A 26,594-nucleotide genomic window follows, 5' to 3' on the forward strand; every position below is an offset into this window, starting at 1 on the left:
CAATAAATCATCATCATCAGCCATTTTCAATCCACTGCAGGATGAAGGCCTCTCCAGCAACTTTCCAGTTCCTTCTGTTTTGAGCACTGGCCATCCATTTACTACCCACAAACTCATGAATTTCATCTATCCATCTCCGCCTTTGTCTTCCAGGTTTTCTTCTAGCTCCTCTTGGATACCATTCTGTTATTTTCTTAGTCCATCTGTCATCATGTCTTCGAGCTATGTGTCCTGCCCAAGACCATTTTAATTCTTTAGTTTTGATAAGAATGTCCTTTACTTGAGTTTGTTGCCTAATCCATGTGTTTCTCTTCTTATCTAACAGTCTGATTCCCAATATGATTCATTCCATTCTTTGCTGTGTAGTTCTCAGCTTCTCTTCCATTCTTTTGGTGAGTGCCCAAGTTTCACTTCCATAAGTCATGGTGGGGAGTATACATTGGTTCATTATTTTACGTTTCAGACAAACTGGGATATTGCTCTTCAGTATGTGACTATATTTCCTGAATGCTATCCATCCAAAATTTATTCTTCTCTTGACTTCCAGCCATTTATCATTATTACAGCTAATAACTTGTCCCAGATAAGTATATGACTCCACCTTTTCAATTACTGCTCCTTCAATCATTATTTCCCTTTCCATGGCATACTTGTTCATCATTACTTTTGTTTTAGCCATATTCATCTTTAGTCCAAAATCCTTACTAACTGTGCATAACTGATTAAGATTTTCCTCTCTTAATTCTTTGGGATCGTGGCTTATGACCACAATGTCATCTGCAAATCGTAAATGGTTTAGGTACTCTCCGTTCACATTGACTCCTTTCTGCGACCAGTCTAATCTTCTGAAAACTTCCTCAAGGGCAGCAGTAAACAGCTTCGGAGATATTGTGTCTCCTCGTCGAACTCCTTTCTCGATTTTAAATTTCCTACTGTCTTTGTCTAGTCTAATAAAGGAGGTAGCACTCTCATATATTTTCTTCAAAATCATAATATATGGGGTATCTATGCCTTGTCTTTCCAGTGCCTGAAACATTGCCTTATGCTGTATGGAGTCAAATACCTTTTCATAATCCACAAATTCCAGGCATAATGGTGTTTTATATTCATTTGCTTTCTCCATTAGCTGTGATATTACGTGAAGGTGATCCATAGTTGAGAATCCTGTCCACTGTTGAGAATCCATAGTTGAGAATCCTGTCCTAAAGCCAGCTTGGTCTTTTGGTTGATTCTCATCAAGTATTCTTTCTAATCTGTTAGTAATGACCCTTGTGAACAACTTGTAGATGTGGGATAACAAGCTAATTGGTCTATAATTTCCAATTTCTGATTTATCTCCTTTCTTATGCAGCAAAACTATGATTGCATTATTCCACTGCTTAGGCGTCACACCTTTTCTAATGCACTTTGTGAAGAGCCTTGCCAGTTTTTGTGTTATGTCTCGTCCTCCCAATTTTAACAACTCTACAGTAATTTCATCTTCCCCCGGGGCTTTCTGATTCTTCATTTTCTTCAATGCATGTTCTACCTCATCAGGAAGAATATTGGGTATGTCGTATGTGTTGCTACTTTGCAATCTATCTTCCCCACTGCAGGCATCATTCCCCTGCTCCTTGTATAATTCTCTATAGTAGTCTTCTGCTATTTGAATTATGCCCTCTCCGCTGTTTATAAGTACACCATCGCTATTCTTCAGTTTCAGTATTATTTGTCTTTCTGTATTACTGCTCATGGCTGCTGATTTAAATCCTTTGTTTTCCCTTAATGCTTGTTCTACTTTTCTTGTGCTAAATCTTCTTATGTCCTCTCTGAGTCTCTTTCTAATGGCTTTGCATAACTCAGTATACTCAATTTTCTCCCTGTCAGTGTTTTTCTTGCTTTTCATTTGTCGTCTTCGGTTCATAATAACAAGTGTTTCTTGACTAATTTTTTCTTCTTTGGATTTCTTTTTCCCTATAGGTTTCTTGGGCTTTATCACTTTCAAAAAGTTGTAATATTCCTTGTTGATATCTTGGTCCTGAGCAGTCTGCAGAAGCTCATACTTGTTCTTAAGTTCCAGTACATACTGCTTTTTCTCCTCTTCTGTTATCTCAAAGACCTTTGTATTATTTACTTGAGTCAGTTTTTTCCTTTCCTTTCCTACATCTTTATCAAGTGTACATCTTACCATTCTGTGATCACTTCCAACATTTACCTTATTCAGGACGGTAACATCATCCACAATATATTTTCTGTTAGTGAGGATGAAGTCGATTTCATTAGTAGTTAATCCATTTGGACTCTTCCATGTCCACTTTCTGTTCACCCTTTTCTTGAAAAAAGTGTTCATTACTGACAGTCTTTAAGATTCTGCAAATTCCACAAGTCTTTCACCTCTTTCATTTCTTTCACCAATTCCAAAATTTCCTATAGTTCCCCTTTCTGCGCTGTTTTGTCTTTTTCCAAGCATTGAAGTCTCTCCCATAATAATAGTGTAGTGGGTTTTCTGCTCATCTAGAAGAATCTCAATTTCGGTGTACATTTCTTCAACTTCTTCATCATCATGGCTCGATGTTGGTGCATAACTCATTATAATCTTTAGCTTGTATCTCTTAGAAATCTTGAGTATTAGTCTTGACACTCTTGGTGATGTACTTTTGAATTCCAAAATGTTGTTTTTAAAATCTTTATGGACAAGAAACCCAACTCCACCTTCACTCCTTTCACTGTTTCCATTGGTGTACAGCAGATTTCCACTTGATAAACTTATAAGTGATTCATTTCTTCTTCTTCTTGTTTCAGTCAAACCAATGATATTCCAATCCACATTTTCTAATTCCTTTTCCAGCTGTAATATCCTGTCTTCACCGATGAGTGTTCTTACGTTATAACAGGCCAAGTTCAGTTTCTGTGCATGGCAGCCTGATCGTATCCAGAGATTCTTAGCACCCTCTGCTTCCACTCTGATCCTCTCGCTGCCGTAAGAGGGAGAGTGAAAGCTGCTGGGGACTGAGGGCCATTTGTTTCGTCGTGCTTTCATATGCTGGAGGGTTTGGTCTTTTCCTCTTCACGCTGACCAGGCGTCTTGAAGAGAACCACTCTACACGTTTGTTGCCACATAAGTGACGTAACAGGGCTTACCATCGAGAAGGTGTGCATGAGTGGATTTTAGGGAGGCAGGCCAACCGGACTTCTCCTAAATCTTCTGTAATAGAGAGATATTGGATCCATCAGTGTTTTAGGCTGAGCGTCTGATAACACACAAGATACCTGTTCTCCTCTAAGCCCCTATTTATACCAATAAATAACACTGAACAACAAAATTTGGGTTGTATCTTGTTACTGGCATGAAAGTAAGTTTATTTTATAGATTTTGGGGTGCTAAACACAGGAATAGTGCTTAAAATGGCAGATTGGCTCTTGTTTTCGAAAAAAGTAGTTTTTTATATTTACACAAGGTATTTTTTATTTTTATGTCAGTAAGATGTAGCTATGAACATACCTGTATCAAACACAGGACCTTTTTGCCTTTCACTTGTATTCAGCTTCGGAAGCATCCCCTTTCACCATCCAACAATAATTGGCTAACGTGGCAGCACTCACCATGTTCATTACTGATGGCACCACAGTTTTGCGGGAAGAAATCAAGGTGTGAGTGCAAGAAATGCATCTTCAATAACATGATGCACCCGAGTTTTTTTGTAATAAGTAATGAGATCTTCCACAAGCTGCCTGTAGTTGCTGGCTTTAACATTTCCTAGAAAACCAGTCAAAACATATATCATTAAGGACACATTTGAAATGTTCGTCTTTGAAAAGTTGCCTTATTTGTGGACCAATGAAAATGCCTGTCTTAATATTCTCTGTACTAAGTCTTGGGAATTTCTCTTGCAAGTATATGAATGCAGGACCATTCACTTCCAGTCTTCATGAAATTTTTCATGAGCACAAGTTTGATGTGGAGTGAAGGAAGAAAAACTTTATTTGGCTCTACCAGAGGTTCAAATGCAATGTTCTTCATTCCAGGTGTTAATGATTTTCATCGAGGCCAACTCCTCTTCTTCCAGCGAATATCCTTGGTATGACTATCCCACTTGCAGAGAAAGCAACAATGCTTAGTGTAACCTTTTTGTAGTCATAATAAAATGGCAATTACCTTTAAATCACCACACATCTGCCATTCATACTTCTGATAGTGTATACCTAAGAGAATGTTCTCCATGTTTGCTTATGTTTCTCTTTTGTGGAAGGCATACGCAAGAGGTATGAAGGCAGCATAATTCCATTGTGTAATAACACAGCCTTAAGAAGCTAACCTTAGAAGCATCTATACATCGCCATTCTTCGGGAATGTGCCTCATGTTCATTGCTGCCATTAGACTATCAACATCCTTACAAACAGTGAGTTCACCTTCTGTTTGATAGAATTTATCATAGTTTTTATTTCAAGTATGAAATGTTGTCACTTTCACAGAATGATCTAGAAGATTCCACTGTTGTAGGCTGGAGGCCAAAAGCTCTTTCATATTCTTCAGCAGTTCAAGATCCCCAATTAGATCATTAAGCTCCCTTTCTGTGATCTTATGTAGTTCAGAAGGATAAAGTTTTGGATAAAATGATGGATCCCTTGATGTAGATGGCTGCTGTGCTTCTTTGTGTATGTCAAGTTGAAGTTCATCCGTGAATTCATCTTCAGATGGTATATTTGGGTATGTCACTGTCCACTTTTTCTCCATTGCCATCCCTTTTCTAATAGGAGGCACCATACAGAAGTAACAGACTGTGATGTGATTTGTTGGCTCCCTCCATTATCATGCGGATCACGAAATACATAAACTTCCTTATTGATTCACTGTGTTGAGTTTTGATGAATTGATGATTACATAAGGGTTGTGTTTTCCCAAAACTTTACGCATGTCAAATTTTGCATTGACTTTTGTGGATTTATTGGATGATTGTTTTCTACAGCAGCATGTTCAAGAGGCAACCAGAGATAGTAATACTCTTGATCTAATTATCAGCAGTGATTATTCATGAATTAAGAATTTGGAGATAAAGGAACCACTTGGTGGCAGTGATCTCAGTGATGTGGGATTTACTTAAAAATGTAACTACCGTCAAGGGTAAAGGAGAGTGATTTTGCTTTCGTAAAACTGACTACAGTGCTCAGACAGTTTTTAAATTCTATACCGTGGGAACAACTGATGATAATATCTACAGCAAATTCTAAATGGGAAGCATTTGAGGAAGCAATCTTAGAAACAACCAATAGGCTTTTCATACCAAGTAATACTGTTCAAGGTTTAGGCCTAAATGGATGTCACATGAACTAATAGGATTTGTGGCACAGAAGAAAAATATATGGAATGCATATAAATTATTAGGCGACACAGAAGAGAATGGCAGATATAAGCTAGTACGTAATGAAATCACAAAGGAGGTTAGGTAAGGGAAGGCAGATTATGAGAAATCTCTAGAAAAGGATACAAAGAGGAACAGCAAAGACAGACTTCTTAATTATGTAAACTCTAGAAGGAAGGGGATGAATCAGATTGGTCCACTTGATATCGATGGTTCAACCCTTGATGATCCTATTCAGGTAGATGTCAAACTGATGAGTATTTTGCATCTACATTCATGAGGAGCTATTTAGTTAGGGGAATTCCAGATGTTTATCAAACTCTAACAGGGAGCTAAATGATTTTGAAATAACTGAGAGTAAAGTTGAGGAGAGATTGTTGAAGTTAAACATAAGGTAGGAGGCACCTGGGATGGATGGCATCTATCCAGTTATAATAGAGAAGGCAGCAAAAGGAAATAAGCAAGCCCTTAGCCATTATTATGAGAGCATCTCTGGATTCAGGGGAGGTCCCCATGGACTTGAGATGTGCAAATGTATCCCTAATTCGCAAAGGGGGATCAAAGGGTGACACATGTAACTACAGACCTGTTAGTTTAACTTCTGTTCCAGGGAATATAATAGAGTTACTGGTTAAAGAAGCATTGTAGGAGCATCTAGACAAGACTGCAGTTATAATTCAGACACAGCATGGGTTTGTTATGGGGAAGTCCTGTCTGGCCAATTTGACTGGATACTACAATGTGGTCACAAAATAACTGGATGCAAAAAATAATTTTGATATCATATACAGCCACTCCCCAACTTATGTAAGGGTTGCATTCCGTGGAAATTTGCGCAAGTCAAATTTTATGTAAGTTGGAATTTCCGTAAATGTTCATTCAGCACTTGCAACTATGTGTGCTGAATTTGATTGAAGCAAAAAAGAAATTTTCAACGCACACGCAAATATAATTTTTTTATCTCACGCATAGGAAAAATTACAAAAGTGTGTTTTGAAATGTACAATGAAAAGATTAAGACAAGTGTCAGTACAAACACCTGAGGATCACTTGCTTCTGAATCAGATTTTTCATCCTTATTATTAATAGCTTTTCAATCTCCAATATAGCAACTGAATGCTGTTTTGTGATCACTGTTGATCCTTTAACATGTTAGGCAGATGAGCTGAGAAGTGGCAACTGAAGTTTAACATTGATAAATGCAAAGTACTGCATATGGGTAGCAGTAACCCAAAAGAAACATACCAACTGTCGGTATTACTGCATTCAAGGAGGTGGAGAATGAAAAAGACCTGGGAGTAATTGTGCAGTCGGATATGAAGTTCTCTGAGCAGTGCAGACAGGTTGCCAGAGCAGGTCACAGAGTTTTGTCAATGATATATAGGAATTTTGCAGGCAGAGACAAGGAGGTAATTATCTCTTTGTATAAGGCAATAGTCAGGCCACATCTTGAGTACTGCATCTGGTGGCCTCATTTTAGGAAGGATGTAGAGTTGTTAGAACGAGTACAGAGAAGGGCAACAAGATTGGTGAGAGGAACAAAAGGATGTGTGCTTACGAAGAAAGGTAAGTTGCAGCATCTGGAGACTAGGCACCTTCGAAGTGATCTGATTGAGGTGTATAAGGCCTTGAATGGCTTGAGCAGGCTCAATGCTGATGGGATACACTTCCACTTGCTTAGATTAAGAACCTCAGGGGGTATAGATTCAAATTGAGGAAAGACAGTTGTAGAATAGATATGTGGAAGTTTGCATTTAGTCAGCGGGTAGCTGATTGCTGGAACAGACTTTCATCTGTTGTTGTGGAAGTTGATAGCTTAAATAAATTTAAGGCTGAACTAGACAAACATTTGGAGTGACAAGATGGGTGAAATGGGAAGGTTTTATTTTCTTTTTTTTTTGGCTGATGCTGTATAAGCTTGCTTTCTTACATTAGTATTAATTCTAATACTAATGTAATTTTCTTTTATATATGCACTGTCCTCTAAAATAGCGTTCACAGTTGAAGCAACAAGACCTAATTCCTGCACAACAGCTGACAAACTTTGCCATCTATTGATATCATATACTTGGATTTAAGGAAAAGTTACTGTTAGGGATATAGGGATAGTTGAGTGGGAGGGGGGGGGAGAGAGAGAGAGAGAGAGAGAGAGAGAGAGAGAGAGAGTCGCAATCAATGGACGCTGCTCTTCCTGGACCAATGTTATTAATGGAGTCCCCCCGGGTTTTGTGTTGGACTCATTGTTGTTTTCTATATTTATCAATGATATTGATGACAGTATATCAGGCTTAATCCACATTTGAGGATGATAAAAAGGTGGGCAGTGTTGTTAATGACTGTATACTACTTCAACAGGATCTATAAAAGCTGGACCAAGAGGTGGCAACTGAAGTTTAACATTCACAATCCCAAGTGCTGCATATGGGAAGCAGTAATAACCCCAGCATAACATACCAACTGTGCAGTAATACACCTAGGGTAGTGGAGAATGAAAAGACATGTGGGTAATTGTGCCGTCAGATATGAAGTTTTCTGAGCAGTGCAGACAGGCTGCAAGAGCAGCTAATGGGGTCTTGTCAATGATATTCAGGAATTTCGCTAGCAGGGAAGTGATTACCCTTTTGTGTAAAGGAACGGCCAGGCCACACAGTGAGTACTATACAGTAATACCCCGATTTACGCGAACTCAGAGTTACGCGGTTCTTGATTTTTTCGTTTGGCAACACTGCCGCCCACTATCTTCAAGGTTGTTTTTCATATGTTATCGATATACGGTGCGACGGCGGAGAGTGAGAGTAAAAGATGAACAAAATTCAACTTTACTGTGCATGAGCTGCACACATATACAAGAATTTGTATTCCAACTGTCATATTTATATGTGTGCATTCGAATTTCGTGCTCAACGTTTTCACGAGAGAAATGGATCAGTCCTCGTATAACACGTGTTTACACTACACGAATTCGATCATACACTATTTATAAATACGGTTACGATATCTTATAATGTAACACGAATCGAATTCGCTTATGCACGATTCGCCTTTCTGTTTACAAGAAATGGCATTCGAACGCAGAATCACCCCAACCGAACGCAACACGATAGGAATGAAGAGAAGATTCTGAAAATGTATTTGTTTTAGGGGGAAACACATTTCACCATAATAACATAAAAACCAACACAATTCCAGCTATCGGTATGCAATTAGATCGAGTTTACTACCAGTTTATAACAGATTCCACTAGAAGAAACGCAACTGGATTTTTATTGTTTTGTGGTAGTAACCCCTAGAAATGTGAGGTGTTAATACGGTGTTGTTTATTCAGTTGCTACATGCGCGCAGCTTTGTTTATGCGTATCAAGGGTGCCTCCTTGTTTTGTAATTGTGCTTTTTGTAATTGGTCAAAAATTCTTACCCGGGAAAATTTATAGTGGCCTCATACTATGGTTTATGGCCAAAATCACACAGGCCCACTGGGGTTCCCCCGGTAAGGCTTATGGCCAGTCCGCCTCTGTCGATAGCGAAAAAATATGAAATTGTAAAACGCTTTGAGCGGAATGAAAGACCATGTGATATTGCACATGCTACAGGCCTAAATGAGACAACGGCGAAAAGCACATGATAATTGCAAACTTGACAGAAGGTCTCAGCTCAATTGAAAAGGGCTTAAAAATTTTAGAAAACAGATTACAACGAAGAACACGTTATAGCTACAAAGCAAGGAATGAAAAAATTATTAGCTTGCTACGAAGAAATTATGCGTGAAAAAAAGAAGTCTCTGTGTCATCAGACGAATTTGTTAGATTTTATGAAGACATCGACATCGAAATAACTTTTTTACGTAAGTCATTTATTTTTTTAATACATATTTTGTATTAATATGTATAAAGAACTGCAATTTTATTAATATTTTTCTTCTAAACTAGTGTTTTTGTTAGTCCTTGGTCCCAATTAAACAAAATTTATATGTATTTATATGCAAAGTTGTACCCCGACTTACGCGAATTCGACTTAAGCGATTTTCGTCGGACCCACCTATTGCGTAACTTCGGGATATTACTGTATATGAGTCTGGAGGTCTCATTTTAGGAAGTATGTAGAGCTGAGGAATGGATACAGAGAAGGGAAGTGAGATTGGAGAGAGGAACAAAGGGTTGCTCTTACCAAGAAAGGCTTAAATCTGCAAATTTCAGCATTTGGAGAGTAGGCACCTGTAAGGTGATCTGATTGAGGTGTATAAGGCCATGAATGGTTTGAGCAAGCTCAAGGCAAAACTGATGGGTTTCTTCCTCTTACTCAGATTACACACCTGACAGGGTATAAATTCAAATCGAGGAAAGACAGTTGTAGAATAGATGTATGGAAATTTTCTTTTAGCCAGCAAGCAGCTGATTGTTGGAACAAACTTCCATCAGTAATTGTAGAAGTTGATAGCTTAAATAAACTGAAGGAACTAGACAAACTTTTGGAGTGATTGGATGGTAGAAATGGGAAGGTTTTTTTTTTGGATTATGCTCTATAAGCTTGCTTTCTTGCATCATATGCCTCTGCTAATGCAAATAGTATTATTTTCCCCAGTACTTCTTCCGCTATTGATTGAAATAAAAATTTAGGTTTTACAATTTCTAAATTAAAACTTTGCCTAATGAACTTCTTCCCCCCCCCCCCCCCCCCAGTCAAAAAATGCCATCACTGTACTTCTGAAATGTAAACCAATTTTATTTGAAGGAAAAAAAAAAAAAAAAAATTGCTGATGATCACTCTTAGTATGAATGATTAGTTACGAGTACTTTCAGCAATTGGAATTCCTTCTGAGTTATCTAATTCATGAGTGCAGGCTCTTATTTAGCATAAACATTAGGAGTACAAGATCTGCAGACTTACTTAACTACAGGGCAATGTTGAAAAACGTACATCACCAAGGGTGTCAACACTAATATTCAAGATTTCTAAGAGGTACAAGCTAAAGATTATAATGATTTATGCACTAACATCGAGCCATGATGATGAAGAGGTTAAAGAAATGTACACTTAAATTGAGAGTCTTCTAGATGAGCAGAAAACCCACTACACTATTATTATGGGGGACTTCAATGTTAAGGTTGGAAAAAGGCAAAACAGCACAGAAAGAGGAACTATAGGAAATTTTGGAATTGGTGAAAGAAATAAAAGAGGTGAAAGACTTGTGGAATTTGCAGAATCTCAAGGACTGTCAGTAATGAACACTTTTTTCAAGAAAAGGGTGAACAGAAAGTGGACATGGAAGAGTCCAAATGGATTAACAACTAATGAAATCGACTTCATCCTCACTAACAGAAGATATATTGTGAATGATGTTACCCTCCTGAATAAGGTAAATGTTGGAAGTGATCACAGAATGGTAAGATGTACACTTGATATAGATGTAGGAAAGGAAAGGAAAAAACGGACTCGAGTAAATAATACAAAGGTCTTTGAAATAACAGAGGAGGAGAAAAAGCAGTATGTACTGGCCGTAGCCGAGTGGGCAGGAGCGGGAGTGCAGTAGCACACGCTCTTTGAGTAGACCGGGGTTCAAGCCCCTGACTGCTGAATACGGTCGATCTGCCAACCCGCACTGGACCAGCGTGGCAGATTACGGTCCATTTCCCTCAACATGAATTGTTGAGGAGGCTTCCATCCTGCAGTGGGTTGATAATGGCTGCACTTTACTTTTTACTTTTACTGGAACTTAAGAACAAGTTTGAGCTTCTACAGACTGCTCAGGACCAAGATATCGACGAGGAATATTACAACTTTCTGAAAGTGATAAAGCCCAAGAAACCTATAGGGAAACAGAAATCCAAAGAAGAAAAAATTAGTCAAGAAACACTTGTTATTATGAACCGAAGACGACAAATGAAAAGCAAGAAAAACACTGACAGGGAGAAAATTGAGTATACTGAGTTATGCAAAGCCATTAGAAAGAGACTCAGAGAGGACATAAGAAGATTTAACACAAGAAAAGTAGAACAAGCATTAAGGGAAAACAAAGGATTTAAATCAGCAGCCATGAGCAGTAATACAGAAAGACAAATGATACTGAAACTGAAGAATAGCGATGGTGTACTTATAAACAGCAGAGAAGGCATAATTCAAATAGCAGAAGACTACTATAGAGAATTATGCAAGGAGCAGGGGAATGATGCCAGCAGTGGGGAAGATAGATTGCAAAGTAGCAGCACATACAACATATCCAATATTCTTCCTGATGAGGTAGAACATGCATTGAAGAAAATGAAGAATCGGAAAGCCCTGGGGGAAGATGAAGTTACTGTGGAGTTGTTAAAATTGGGAGAAAGAGACATAACACAAAAACTGGCAAGGCTCTTCACAAAGTGCATTAGAAAAGGTGTAACACCTAAGCAGTGGAATAATGCAATCATAGTTTTGCTGCATAAGAAAAGAGATAAATCAGAAATTGGAAATTATAGACCAATTAGCTTGTTATCCCATATCTACAAGTTGTTCACAAGGGTCATTACTAACAGATTAGAAAGAATACTTGACGAGAATCAACCGAAAGAGCAAGCTGGCTTTAGGACAGGATTCTCAACTATGGATTACCTTCACGTAATATCACAGCTAATGGAGAAAGCAAATGAATATAAAACACCATTATGCCTGGCATTTGTGGATTATGAAAAGGCATTTGACTCCATACAGCATAAGGCAATGTTTCAGGCGCTGGAAAGACAAGGCATAGATACCCCATATATTATGATTTTGAAGAAAATATATGAGAGTGCTACTTCCTTTATTAGACTAGACAAAGACAGTAGGAAATTTAAAATCGAGAAAGGAGTTCGACGAGGAGACACAATATCTCCGAAGCTGTTTACTGCTGCCCTTGAGGAAGTTTTCAGAAGATTAGACTGGTCGCAGAAAGGAGTCGATGTGAACGGAGAGTACCTAAACCATTTACGATTTGCAGATGACATTGTGGTCATAAGCCACGATCCCAAAGAATTAGAGGAAAATCTTAATCAGTTATGCACAGTTAGTAAGGATTTTGGACTAAAGATGAATATGGCTAAAACAAAAGTAATGATGAACAAGTATGCCATGGAAAGGGAAATAATGATTGAAGGAGCAGTAATTGAAAAGGTGGAGTCATATACTTATCTGGGACAAGTTATTAGCTGTAATAATGATAAATGGCTGGAAGTCAAGAGAAGAATAAATTTTGGATGGATAGCATTCAGGAAATATAGTCACATACTGAAGAGCAATATCCCAGTTTGTCTGAAACGTAAAATAATGAATCAATGTATACTCCCCACCATGACTTATGGAAGTGAAACTTGGGCACTCACTAAAAGAATGGAAGAGAAGCTGAGAACTACACAGCGAAGAATGGAACGAATTATATTGGGAATCAGACTGTTAGATAAGAAGAGAAACACATGGATTAGGCAGTAAACTCAAGTAAAGGACATTCTTATCAAAACTAAAGAACTAAAATGGTCTTGGGCAGGACACATGATGACAGATGGACTAAGAAAATAACAGAATGGTACCCAAGAAGAGCTAGAAGAAAACCTGGAAGACAAAGGTGGAGATGGATAGATGAAATTCATGAGTTTTTGAGTAGTAAATGGATGGCCAGTGCTCAAAACAGAAGGAACTGGAAAGTTGCTGGAGAGGCCTTCATCCTGCAGTGGATTGAAAATGGCTGATGATTATGATGATGTTGAAAAAAATTGCGAGTTGGGATTAAATTTAAAAGTAGCTGTAATTATGCCCAAACATGATAGGAGGGAGTATACATTGAGAGCCTTGTCAATCAATTCAGCCCTGGAGAGATTGTGCTAGGCTTGTGGGGGAAGAATTTTTCTCAGAGTGTCTGTGCTTCTTAACAGGAAAGACTGCTTCTACAGGGATGGGATACACTTAAAAAGAAAAGGGTGCAAGAATATTTGCTGATGGTACTGAGGCAGTGTTAAGAGGGTAGGAAAGCTGCTAGCTTAGGGAGGGATACACAGATTAATAATAGCTGCAGACAGAGAAGAAAGTGATTCTTGTACCACTTCTATTAGAATGAGCAGCAGCAGCCTTGAAAGCAAGATGCTGGGGATTTCAAGGACTGCTGGGAGTCATTATGGAACAAGTAAATACATGGGCTGTGTTAGGATAACTAAGAGTAAGAACAGGTATATGTATACTTGCTTGTACATCAATGCTAGGAGTATAGTAAATAAATTTGATGAATTTGAAATGCTGGTCAAGACATCAAATGCAATCATTGTTGGGATTTCAGAGATGTGTCATTCAGATATAAGGGATGCAGAATTTGAATATGGAAAGGACAAGGTCAAGGTGTATTTGTTTAATTGTGGTCTTCAGGGTTTCCCCCTATATACCACTGTAGCTTCTAAAATGGCAAAAGGCCACGGCCGGCAAGTGTATGTATGTAAGTGTGTATGTGTGTTGTTATGTTGAGTGCTAGCAGCTGGTGACTTCGCAACCAAGGGGCAGGGGACACCAGGTCCCCTGACTCCCAACCTTGGCCACGAGGAGGCATGCCAGGATCCACTTTCAACCAGAGACACTTACTGGGGCTATCAGGCAAGCCTGGGAGCCCGAGTTTTCAACTGAAAGGAAGATAGGAAATAGAAGGTTTAATTAGGGAGATCGGAGGGGAGGGAAAGCAGAAAGAAGAAGTGGAAGAAGAAGAAGAAGACATCCCCGAGAATGAAAAAGTTAGAAAAGAAAGTTTAAAGCTGTTAACATAATCTAAACTTATAATACAATTATACAAAGGTTGCCATGTGCTATTATCATTACTAAATCAAAACTTAAATTACAAATATACAGTGGTTGCCTGTACCAATTTCATGGTAAAAATAATTTAACAGCTGTATGGGAGAATTATCCCCTGCAACAAGAAACCATCATAAAGTAAGCCACTAAACAACAAGGTCAAACTTATAATAAAATATACAGCAATTACAAAGATACGTATCAAGTTGAAACATCAACACAGTGAAGGGAGAACAATCCCAATATTTTAGGCAAGACAACAGTATCAGTTCCAAACTAATACAGTCCAAAACTGGTGAGAGGGATGTCAACTAAAGACTTAATCTCATATGTATCTTACAATACATAAGTTAAAATACTCAACAACAGAGTATCAAGTAAACAGGTCCTACGAGAGGTTCATACTTGTGGTCCTTACACATTGCCAAATAGTCAGTGTCAGTTCCCAAACTAAAACAGTCCAGAACCTGTAAGTGAAATACCCATTTACTATACAACCTCACACATAGCATATAACTTTGATGCTACAGTCTTCAATGCAGAATACTAAGTATACAAATGCCAAAGAGAGAAGCTAACACAAGAAGACAAACAAAAGAGTGCTATTAACATTCTCATGTTAGCACAATAAAATACTCCTGCCTAAAGTACTTTATGACAATAAAAAATCAACCAGAACAAGTTCAGGGAGTACTAAATTAGTACTTTAACAAATTACATTCATTTTTTTTTTTTCACGACCCAGTGTTGCTACTTTTCAAGACCCAGTGTTCTGTGTTGCTACTTGTTAGTAGCAACACAGAATTTTTATGCACCCCAAAAGGCAAATTCAACCTATTCACAATATTTACAGTAAAGAGTTTATAATTTTAAACAGTTTACCCCAAAAGGCAAGTTCAATCTATTAACAGTATTTACAGTAAAGAGTTTACAATTTTAAGTAGTTTACAATATTTACAGTTAAGAGAAGATCTAAAAAATCTTCAGATCAAAACAACTATTAAACATAAGTCTGTTTGTTTGTTATTTGGTTTTTAGGAGCATTAGCAACTAAGGCCATATTGCTCCGGGAATATGCGGTGGTCATTCCCCGACCTTTCCGCATCCTCCATATTTGGTGGTGCGAGCTCGAACCCCGGTCTAATCAAGAAGCGTGTGCTACGCACTGCTGCTCCTTCCCACCTAGCTACAGAGGTTTTTTTTTTTTTTTTTTGATTTGGTAGTTGTTGGCGCATCGGCTTCTGTGGCCATATTGCACCTCCCAAGGTTTTTGCAGTACTTTGATCCAAGCCCGAGGCGGGAATCGAACCCGCGACCTTTGGGTTGCCGGGCAGGTACTTTACCAACTCGGCTAGCCCGGTCGGCTAGCTACAGAGGCGCCTTAAACATAAGTACAAACAGAAATTTAACAATGTTGCCAAGTGAGAAAACCAAAGTAGGCAGTCAACACCAAAGTATTCAACTAAATTGAGAAAATTATTCAGCCAATTATACAGAATGGACATAAGGTATGTTCGTGTCAAACGGCACTTGGGATTTCTCTCATCTCCGCATACAGAATGGACAGACAGGATGCACCAGAAAAAGAAAAGCGAAGGGAATGCATAAAAATTATAGTGTGACACAGAAGCATATAGTAGATATAAGCTAGTCTGTCATAAAGGAGATTAGGCAAGCGAAGGCAGATTACAAGAAATTCGTGGCAACGAATGCAAAAATAAACAAAGACTTCTGTACTTATAACTCTAGAAGGAAGGGGATGAATCAAATTGGTCCATTTGATAATGATGGTTCAACTGTTGATGATCCTGTTCAGGTTTCTGACAAATTGAATGAGTATTTTGAATTCTGCATTCACACATGAGGAATTTTTTAGGGAAGGGGATGCTGGAAGCTTATTAAACTCTATCAGAGAGCTAAAGAATTTTGTAATAACTGAGAGCAAAGTGGAAGAGAAACTGTTGAAGTGAAACATAACAGTGGGGGTAGATGGAATCTATCCAATAATATTAAGGGAGGCAGCAAAGGAAGTAAGCAAACTCTTAATCATAATTATGAGAGCATCCTTGGGGACTGTAGATGTGCAAATGTATCCTGAATTCACAAAGGGGAATCAAAGGGTGACATGAGTAATTAAGACCTGTTAGTTTAACTTCTGTTCCACAGAAAATAATGGAATCACTGGTCAAAGAAATAATGCAGGATCATCTAGACAAGTTATACTTCAGACACAGCATGGGTGTGCTAGTGGGAAAATCTTTTATGGCCAATTTGATTGGATACTATGATGTAGTCACAAAGGAACTGGATGCAAAAAATAATTAATTTTGATACCGTATATTTGTATTTCAAGAAAGCTTTTGATACTGTTGCACATAAAAGACTTCTCTACAAATTGGAGCAGTGTGGCATTAAGGCTAAGTTGCTGCTATGAATAAAGGGATGGCTGAATGGGAGAAGACAGCGAATGGTAATCATCGGACATTGCTTTTCGCAGACTAATGTTATTAGTGGAGTTCTCCAGGGTTTGGTGTCAGAGCCATTGTTGTTTTCTGTATTTATCAATGTTATTGATGAAGGTATGTCAGGCTTAATGTCCAAGTCTGCAAACAATACAAAGGTTGGTAGGGTTGTTAATGACAGTAAGGATGGTACGCTACTGCAACAGGATCTAGAAAAGTCGAGCAGATGGGCTGAGAGGTGGCAAATGAAGTTTAACATTGACAAATGTAAAGTACTGCATATGGCTAGCAGTAACCATAGAGTAACATAATAATTATGTGGCACTACACTCAGCAAATGGAAAATAAAAAAGATCTAGGGGAATTGTGCAGTCAGATATGATGTTCTCTGAGCAATGAGGATAAGCTGACAGGACAGCTTATAGGGTTTATCAATTATATACAGGAATTTTGCTAGCAGGGATAAGAAGGTAATTATCCCATTGTATAAGACAATGGTCATGCCGCATCTTGGGTATGGTATACAGGTTTGGAAGGATGTAGAGCTGCTGGAAGAAGTAAAGAGAAGGGCAACAAGATCGGTGAGGGGAGAACAAAGGGGTGCTCTTACAAAGAAAGGCTTCAGTTTTGCAAATTGCAGTGTTTTGAGAATAGGCACCTGCGACGTGATCTGATTGAGGTGTTTAAGGCTTTGAATGGATTGTGCAAGCTCATTGAAGATGGCATTCTTCATCTTGCTCAGACTACATACATGATGGGGCACAAATTCAAGTTGAGGAAGGACATTGCAGAATAGATGTTGGGAAGTTTGCCTTTAGCCAGTGGGTAGTTGATTACTGGAACAAACTTCCATCTGTTGTTGTGGAAATTGATAGCTTAAATAAATTCAAGGAAGAACTAGACAAATATTAGAGGGAATGAATATGTGAAATGGGAGGTGTTGTGGTTTGTTTTTATTTATTTTTTTGTTTTTTTGGCTGATGTTGTATAAGCTTGCTTTAGCATTAGCATTAGTAGAGGCATATGATGCAAGAAAGCAAGCTTATTCAGCATCAGCCAAAAAAAAAAAAAAAAAACAAACACTACTCCCATTTCACCCCTCCGTTCGTTCGAAATACCTGTCCAGCTGAGCCTTAAATTTGTTTAGGCTATCAACTTCAACAACAAGCGATGGGAGTCTATTCCACAAACCAACTGCCCGCTAGCTAAAGGCAAATTTCCGCACATCTATCCGACATCCGTCCTTCCTCAATTTGAATTTATGCCCTCTCAGGTGATTATTCTGAGCAAGAGGAAGAATCCCATCAGCATTGAGCATGCTCAAGCCATTCAAAGCCTTATACACCTCTATCAGATCACCTCGCCGATGCCTAGTCTCCAGGCTCTGTAATTTGCAAAACTTAAGCCTTTCTTCGTAAGAGCAACCCTTTGTTCCATTCACTAATCTTGTTGCCCTTCTCTGTACTCGTTCCAGCAGCTCTACATCCTTCTTGAAATGAGGCCTCCAGACCTGTATACAGTACTCAAGGTGTGGCCTGACCAATGCCTTATACAAGGGAATAATCACATCCCTGTCCCTGCTAGAAATATTCCTGTATATCATTGACAAGACACCATGAGCTACTCTTGCAGCTCGTCTGCACTGCTCAGAGAACTTCATATCTGCCTGCACAATTACCCCCAGGTCCTTTTCATTCTCTACCACTGTCAGCGTAGTACCACAGAGTTGATACGTTGATCTGGGGTTACTGTTTCCCATATGTAGTACTTTACATTTGTCAATGTTAAACTTCATTTGCCACCTCTCAGCCCATCTGCTCAACCTTTCCAGATCCTGTTGCAGCAGCATAGTATCAGTAGTGTCCTTAACAACCCTGCCAACCTTGGTATCGTCTGCAAACTTGGACATTAAGCCTGATACACCATCATCAATATCATTTATAAATACAGAAAACAACAATGGACCCAACACTGAACCCTGAGGAACTCCACTAATAACATTAGTCCACGTTGAGCAGTGTCCATTGATTACCACTCTCTGTCTTCTGCCACTCAACCATCCCTTTATCCATAGCAGCAATTTGCCTCCAATGCCACACTTCTCCAATTTGTGCAGCAGTCTTCCATGCGCAACAGTATCAAAAGCCTTTCTAAGATCCAAATATATAATATCAAAGTTATTCCCTGCATCCAGTTCTTTTGTGACTACATCATAGTATCCAATCAAATTGGTCGGACAAGACCTGCCCTTAACAAAACCATGCTGTGTCTGAGCTATAACTGAATTCTTGTCCAGATGATCCTGCAGTGCTCCTTTAACCAGTGCCTCCATTAATTTTCCTGGAACCGAAGTTAAACTAACAGGTCTATAATTACTTGTGTCAGCCTTTGATCCTCCTTTGTGAATTGGGGTTACATTTGCACATCTCCAGTCCATGGGTACCTCCCCTGAGTCCAAAGAAGCTCTCATAATTATGGCTAGGGGTTTGCTTACTTCCTTTGCTGCCTCCTTTAATATAACTGGATAGATCCCATCCACCCCGGGTGCCTTTTTTATGTTTATCCTCAACAATTTCTCCTCCACTTTCCTCTCAGTTATTAGAAAATCATCTAGTTCACTGCCAATGTTTACTTCACCTACGACATTCCCCTTGTTGCATCATTTTCCAGTGCTAATGCTAAAAAGTCCTGTAGCATCTATAATTACTTCTTCAACACTCAGCTGCCCAAGTTGAGTTGGGCAGCTGAGTGTTTAATGGATCCCTAGTTTTTATTCCTTCAAGGGTATTAACCATATTCTTCACACTCTCATAATCACCTATCAGAATGCTGATAGGTGATTATGAAAGTGCGGGTAGGAAATACACAGATATCCACTTTGGCTTAGCATGTACTGCTAAAGATGGCTCTCAAACATACACTATAAAAACTCAAATTCATAGAACTACCTTCAGCAATTCTCCCACTGAACAAAAGCATTCTACTACTTTCAGCTCTTTGCTTTGCTGCTCTAGTCTGAGGCATGATTTTAGCTTAAATTTAACTGAAAAATACTAAACTCAACTAGGAGATAAATACAATAATAATGCTATGGTTATAAATATGTTATAAATATGTTATTCACAGGTTATGTTAGGTTAGGTTATGTTATGTTATGTTATATTATGTTATAAAATAACATTTATACTGTACAAATTTATAATTTAACTTAATAAAACACCTCTAATATTAATTATACTTCTATAGAATTACATAAAGGAATATTAACAGTGTTTATATTGTTTTTACACCAATGCAATGAATAGTAGATAATAGCTGCAGAATTCAAAAATAATAACTGCACTAATAATTGGAAACAAAAAGATAACAAATATCAATAATTTTAATAATAAAAAAAAAGTATACTTAGCAGTTTTTGAAAATGGCTCCCAGTAATGTGGTTACTGACCAAGCCATAGAGACCTCTTAAACCAGGAGTCTCTATAGTGTGGTCAGTAACAACTTGTTCTTTACAAGTAAAAGGATGTAGGATTCAAATCCTACCACATATTAGAAAAACTTTTTATTTCCAGAGATCTACTGAGTGATGAGTCAAATGGCTCATTGATTTGTTTGAGTTGATTTCAGTTTGTTTGAGATTGAGGTGATTTGTCTCATCACAGGTAGGAAGACATTCCTAAGAAAAAAATTCCAATTTTACACTCAACAAACAAACTGACATTGAAGACCTATGAAATATAAAAACAATATATAGAATGCATCGTGGACCAAGCACTGCTATTGTCATATTCTTAAACAATGAACCCAATGCACTTAACTGCAGTTATTTTAAAACCTAATTTTGAAATTAGAAAACCTTTGTAAATAAAGTTACCTGTATAGATCTAAATGAAGTAATGAATGGAACCATCATATGGAATCCTGGTGTGCTTGTTTGCTTCAGAAGAGCTCCTCCCTGAAAAAAAATTAAGGAAATTATCATGAATAATAAAATAATTGAACATGCATTTACAATACCCAAATTTACAATATCCAAGTTTTAAATTTGATAAACTGTTAAAAATATAATTTAAGCATAATATACAGTAACTGTCCAACTTCAATCTCAGGTCCAACTTCAAACTCAGAACCAACTTTTCATCTTCCTCGTTTATTCATTCAACTGCAGTTTTCTGGAACAATCTTCCTTCATAAGTATTTCCTGAAAATTACAGTATACAGAAGTTCAAGTCTAATATCAACAAATATCTTCTTTCATCTTCTCAACCTCCAACCCAAGCACGGTACTAAGTACTATAGGTTCTAATACCTCTCATGTTTGGGGTTTTTGTAAAAAAAAAAAAAAAAAAAAAACTAATTAAATATATAATACAGGCAAATAGCCTGTTATTTTGTTATTTAGTTTTTAGGCGCATTAGCAACTAAGGCCATATTGCTCGGGGGATATGCAGTGGTCATTCCCTGACCTTTCCTCATCCTCCGTATTTGGTGGTCACAGGCTCGAACCCCGGTATAATCAAGAAGCGTGTGCTACACACTGCTGCTCCTACCATTGGCTGTTTTTCTTTGCTCCCTCGCCAAAGATTTCTCGTAATCTGTCTTCGCCTGCCTAACCTCCTTTGTAACTTGGTTACAGATCAACTTGTATCTATCATAGGCTTCTGTGTCATGTGTTAATTTGAATATATAATATCGGTGTTTAGATACACCATAGATAACTCTTAAAAAACTACAAAGTAGTTGTTGTTGTAGGCATCATTTGCTTTTTCTCATATTGTGCTCTGCCTTCACAACGAGTTGCCATGATATTGCACTACTTCGAATAAATAACGCTTCACTAATAGAGAAGACTATTGTTATTTATTCTCGGTTGAGTACCACCACCCAGACAGCACTGTTTCACGGCTATTGGCCGATCATCAGTGGGTGGGCAGGTACCCTGGGTGTAATCTGTCTGGGTGGTGGTACTCAACCGAGAATAAATAACAATAGTCTTCTCTATTAGTGAAGCGTTATTTATTCGAAGTAGTGCAATATCATGGCAACTCGTTGTGAAGGCAGAGCACAATATGAGAAAAAGCAAATGATGCCTACAACAACAACTACTTTGTAGTTTTTTAAGAGTTATCTATGGTGTATCTAAACACCGATATTATATAGATACCAAACTCTTAAAGTATTATGCCTTGTGCATTTATTTATTTAAGTTAATTTGAATGTATCCCATGCATGTTTCTTCTCTGCCATATGCCTCATCAGTTAATCTGACAGCCATTTAGGCCTAAACCTTGAACAATATTTCTTAGTTGGTATGTAAAGCCTAGTAGCTTCCAAGATAAGTTCTTTGAATGCTTCCCATTTTGCATTTGCTGTTGGTAACATCATCAGTTGGTCCCACTGTATAGAATTTAAATACTGTCTCAGTCCATTGTAGTCACCTTTACGAAAGCAATAACCCTTCACTTTACCCCTAATGGTAGTTACCTCTTTGAGTAAATCCCACTTCAGCACACTGTGATCACTGCCACCTAGTGGTTCATTTACCTGCAGATTCTTAATGCATGAAGAATCACTACTGATAATCAAATCAAGATTATTACTCCCTCTAGTTGCCTCCCGAACATGCTGATGTAGAAAACAATCATCCAATAAATCCACAAAAGCCTTCCTAGTGTGTGAGTGACCAGCCCCCAAATTCCAGTCAATATCTGGGAAATTAAAATCTCCCATTATAAGACTCTCTGATTTACTGGCCCACTATTTCCCTGTACAGTATCTTATTATACTCATCAGAGTCATTAGGCCTATAGCACACTCCTACTCTCAATTTTGATCTCCTAATGCTTATGTCACACCAAACTGACTCGACACTGCACTGTCCAGCGATGTCCACTGGCTTCACTTCCTCGGATTTTATGTATTACTTAACTAATAGCATAACCCCTCCTCCCTTCCTATCCAGTCTATCCTTTCTGTACACATTGTACCCCCCAAATTCCAGTTCTGCATTCCTTATATCTGTGTGACACCTCGTCTCTGATATCCCAACAATATCTGCCTTTGATGTTTTGAGCAATACCTCAAATTCATCAAATTTATTTACTAAACTCCTAGCATTGGTGTACACGCAAGTATACATGCACCTATTTCTATTCTTAGCTACCTTAACACAACCCATGTGTTTACTTGTACCGCAATGACTCCCGGCAGTCTCTGAAATATCCTGCATCTTGTTTTTCAGGCTTCTGCTCATTCTAATAGAAACAGTGCAAGAATCTCTTTCACCTCTGCCAGTGGCTACTGTTAATCTATTCGTCTGTCTCCCCCCCCCCAAGCTAGCAGTTTTCCGACCCACCTAACACTGCCTCGATAGCATCAGCAAATATTCTTGCACCCTTTCTATTTAAGTGTATCCCATCCCTGTAGAAGCAATCCCTCCTGTTAACAAGTACAGTCCAGGCTGAAAAAAATTCTACCCCTTGAGCCTTGCACAATCTTTCCAGGGCCGAATTGATCGACAAGGCTCTCATCATATACTCCCTCCTATCGTGTCTGGGCAGAATTGCAGACACTTTCAATTTCAACCCTATTTCACGGCTTTTTTTTAACAGTGACCTGTACTTGTTAAGCAATTCTGCCGGTCTCCTACTCTTGATATCATTAGTGCCAACGTGTACAACTATATCACCTTTTGTGCCCTTAAAAGATGATATCCGCTCTACAACGTCATCAACCTTTGCCTCTGGCAGACATACCCTGGTCCTGTTCCACCCATCCTTTTTACCAAGCATGTTCCCTGTTTCCCTGACAATAGAGTCACCAACAACTACTAGTTCCTTTGGGACCAGCGCATTCTGTCTTGGGGGTTGCCGCTGTGTTGCGCGACGACCAAGTACAAGCTCTGGTGTTCATGTGGGCAGCTGAGAGCTTGATGGGCCCCTCAATTTAGTTCCTTCGAGGGCATCCACCCTGTCCTTCAAGCTCTCATATAGGCCCATAACAACGCTGAGTTGTTGCCTGATTTCGATACACTCCTTGCATCTCGCACACACACAAAGATATCCCCCATGGCAATATCATGTCCCATACCTGAATGCTCCACAAACATTATGCATCACAGCCTGAATCACAGCCTTCTAAATCAGAAGGCAACTGCCCCCCCTCAGTTCTCCTCTGAGCCACAGCACTTCCATTAGCTTGAGACTTTTGTTTTGCTGCTCTGGTCTGAGTCATGATTTCTTTTAATTTGAATAAAATTTCAATTTCAGTTTATAACCCTAACTTATCTCCCAACACAGTTATAACAGGATATATATTTTTTAGTGTCGAGTATTAATTATCTCCGAGTTCCCTTTATATAACTTCCGTATCAGTTATGTATTAATTAATTATGTTACGTTTGTAATCTAAGTCGGTATATGTATTTAGTTAAAAGTACAATTTAAATGCCAACGAAGTTCAACAAGTTTAATAGATTTTACCGATCACTGAAAATATTATAACCTATACTATACTAACACTATCTAGGTTCGATATATAACGATCGTATGACAAGGACAAAGGCGGGAAGTTACGAACGGTAATCTATGGACACTTAAATATTAATTAACTTTCAAATCTCGCTGTCTCAATTCAGAATAAACTAACGATCCTTACTAGTTCTATAAACTACTTACAAAAAATAATTTGATGTAAAAAATATTCAATAAGCGGCTAAATATGGCTAAAAAAAAACTTCTCGTTCAGTGGAGTTGCGACTTGTAACACGTCGATACGCTTACCGATACTTTTATGCAATTGCAAGGCCGAGTAAAGAATAAATACACCAAATTAATCACAAAATAATGCTATACTACTAAATTTAAATCAAAAGTTTTAGAAAAACAATAATTTCAAATCAATAAATAAGAAAAATCCACTTAGCGGGTTTGAACACTTCTGGCCCCTACTAGCCTCGTCAGCAGACATATTTTATATTTAACGGTAACCTTATGTAATATTTAATGGTAACCTTTAAATATTTTTTTGGCTGATTTAGCATCAGCCAAAAAAAAAAATTTCCTGTTTCACCTCCCCAAATTTTTGGGGTGAAACAGGAAGGGTTTTTTTCACTCCAAAAGTTTGTCTAGTTCAGCCTTGAATTTATTTCAACTGTCAACTTTTACGACAGATGAAAGTTTGTTCAAGCAATCAACCACCTGCTGGCTAAAGGCATATTTCCGCAAATCTATTCTATAACCGTCTATCCTCAATTTGAATTTATGCCTCTTCAGGTGCGAAATCTGAGCAAAAGGAAGAATCTCATCAGCACTTAGCTTGCTCAAACCATGCAAGGCCTTAATCACAAATTTATACACCTCAATCAGATCACCTCGCAGGTTCCTAGTCTCTAGATGCTGCAATTTGCGGAAGTTAAGCCTATCTTCGTAACAGGAACCCTTTGTTCCACTCACTGATCTCGTTGCCCTTCTCTGTACTCATTCTAGTAGCTCAACATCTTTTTAAAATGAGGCCTCCAGAACTGTATGCAGTACTCACGGTGTGGCTTGACCATTGCCTTATACAAGGGGATAATCACCTCTATCTCTGCTAGCAAAATTCCTATATATCATTGACAAAACCCCATGAGCTACTTTTGCAGCCTCTCTACACTGCTCAGAAAACTTCATATCTGACTGCACAGTTAGTATGTTAGGCTTGGGTAAAGAAAGCCTGCACGAGAACGACGACAAACGTCGGATAACTTACGCGGTAAATTAGTTTGCCGATACGGCACTCTAGCGCTGCTCACTCGGTAAACAGACGGTAGGTGTTATCGGACTGGAGCAAAGTCGAGAACGATATACTGATTGACAGGTAGGCGTGGCAAACAATGAAATGATTTATTAATAAACAATTTATGTGCTAGTCCACTCATGATTCTAAAGAAAAAAGGTTAGGTTACCCCCTCCATTTCGGGAGAGGTTCAAGCTCCCATGGGATTCAAGTGGAGGTAACCTGACCTATTTTCACCATTAGGGCATATTATTGAACAAGAAAATAAAAATACGGTCATAAAAAAATTTATTTTTTTATGAATGTATTTCTAAATATGACTGATTCTAAAGAAAAAAGGTTAGGTTACCCCCTCCACTTCGGGAGGGGTTCAAGCTCCCATGGGATTCAAGTCGAGGTAACCTGATCTTTTTTCACCGTTACAGTAAATGTTAGGGCATGTACGATTAGGACAAGTTACCATTAGTGCTGCTACAGTGATACTAAACCGATGTTATCGTGTGTTGTGTTCGCGCACCAATCAGCACGTCGTTTGCCATGCCTACCTGTCAATCAGTATATCGTTCTCGACTTTGCTCCAGACCGTTAACACCTACCGTCTGTTTACCGAGTGAGCTGCGCTAGAGTGCCGTATCGGCAAACTAATTTTCCGCGTAAGTTATCCGACGTTTCTCGTCGTTCTCGTGCAGGCTTTCTTTACCTTCGCCGTATGTTACTCTGGGGTTACTGCTACCCATATGCAGTACTTTGTATTTGTCAATGTTAAATTTTAGTTGCCACCTCTAAGCCCATCTGTTCAGCTTTTCTAGATCCTGTTGCAGTAGCATACCGTCCTTACTGTCATTAACAAGACTATCAACCTTTGTATTGTCTGCAAACTTGGACTTTAAGCCTGATATACCTTGATTAATATCACTGATAAATACAGAAAACAACAATTGGTCCAAGAAGGCATCCTGGGGAACTCCACTAATAACATTAGTCTATGAAGAGCAGTGTCCATTGATCACCACTCTCTGTCTTCTTCCACTCAACCATCCTTTCATCCATTGTAGCAACTTGCCCTTAATGCCATACTGCTTCAACTTGTACAGTAGTCTTTCATGTGCAACAGTATCAAAGGCTTTCCTAAAATCCAAGTATACGATATCAAAATTATTTTTTGTATCCAGTTCCTTTGTGATCACATCATAGTATCCAATTAAGTTAGTCACTTTGGTAAATGTCTCCCCTAGA

The 26,594-nt window shown here is 38.4% G+C and overlaps 1 protein-coding gene across 1 annotated transcript in view; it reads right to left on the reverse strand.

Moving 5' to 3' along the window:
* Positions 1-26,594, reverse strand: part of LOC150081851 (erlin-2-B-like) — a 269,808-nt gene that overhangs the window by 157,598 nt on the left and 85,616 nt on the right. Inside the window, exon 4 of the mRNA XM_090379753.1 lies at positions 20,458-20,538. Coding sequence (XP_090235879.1) covers positions 20,458-20,538 — 81 coding nt within the window. The remainder of the gene's footprint in view (positions 1-20,457; positions 20,539-26,594) is intronic.

Source organism: Mastigoproctus giganteus, chromosome 8, assembly GCF_048544385.1.
Source record: "Mastigoproctus giganteus isolate SK-2022 chromosome 8, ASM4854438v1, whole genome shotgun sequence".
Taxonomy (NCBI): domain Eukaryota; kingdom Metazoa; phylum Arthropoda; class Arachnida; order Uropygi; family Thelyphonidae; genus Mastigoproctus; species Mastigoproctus giganteus.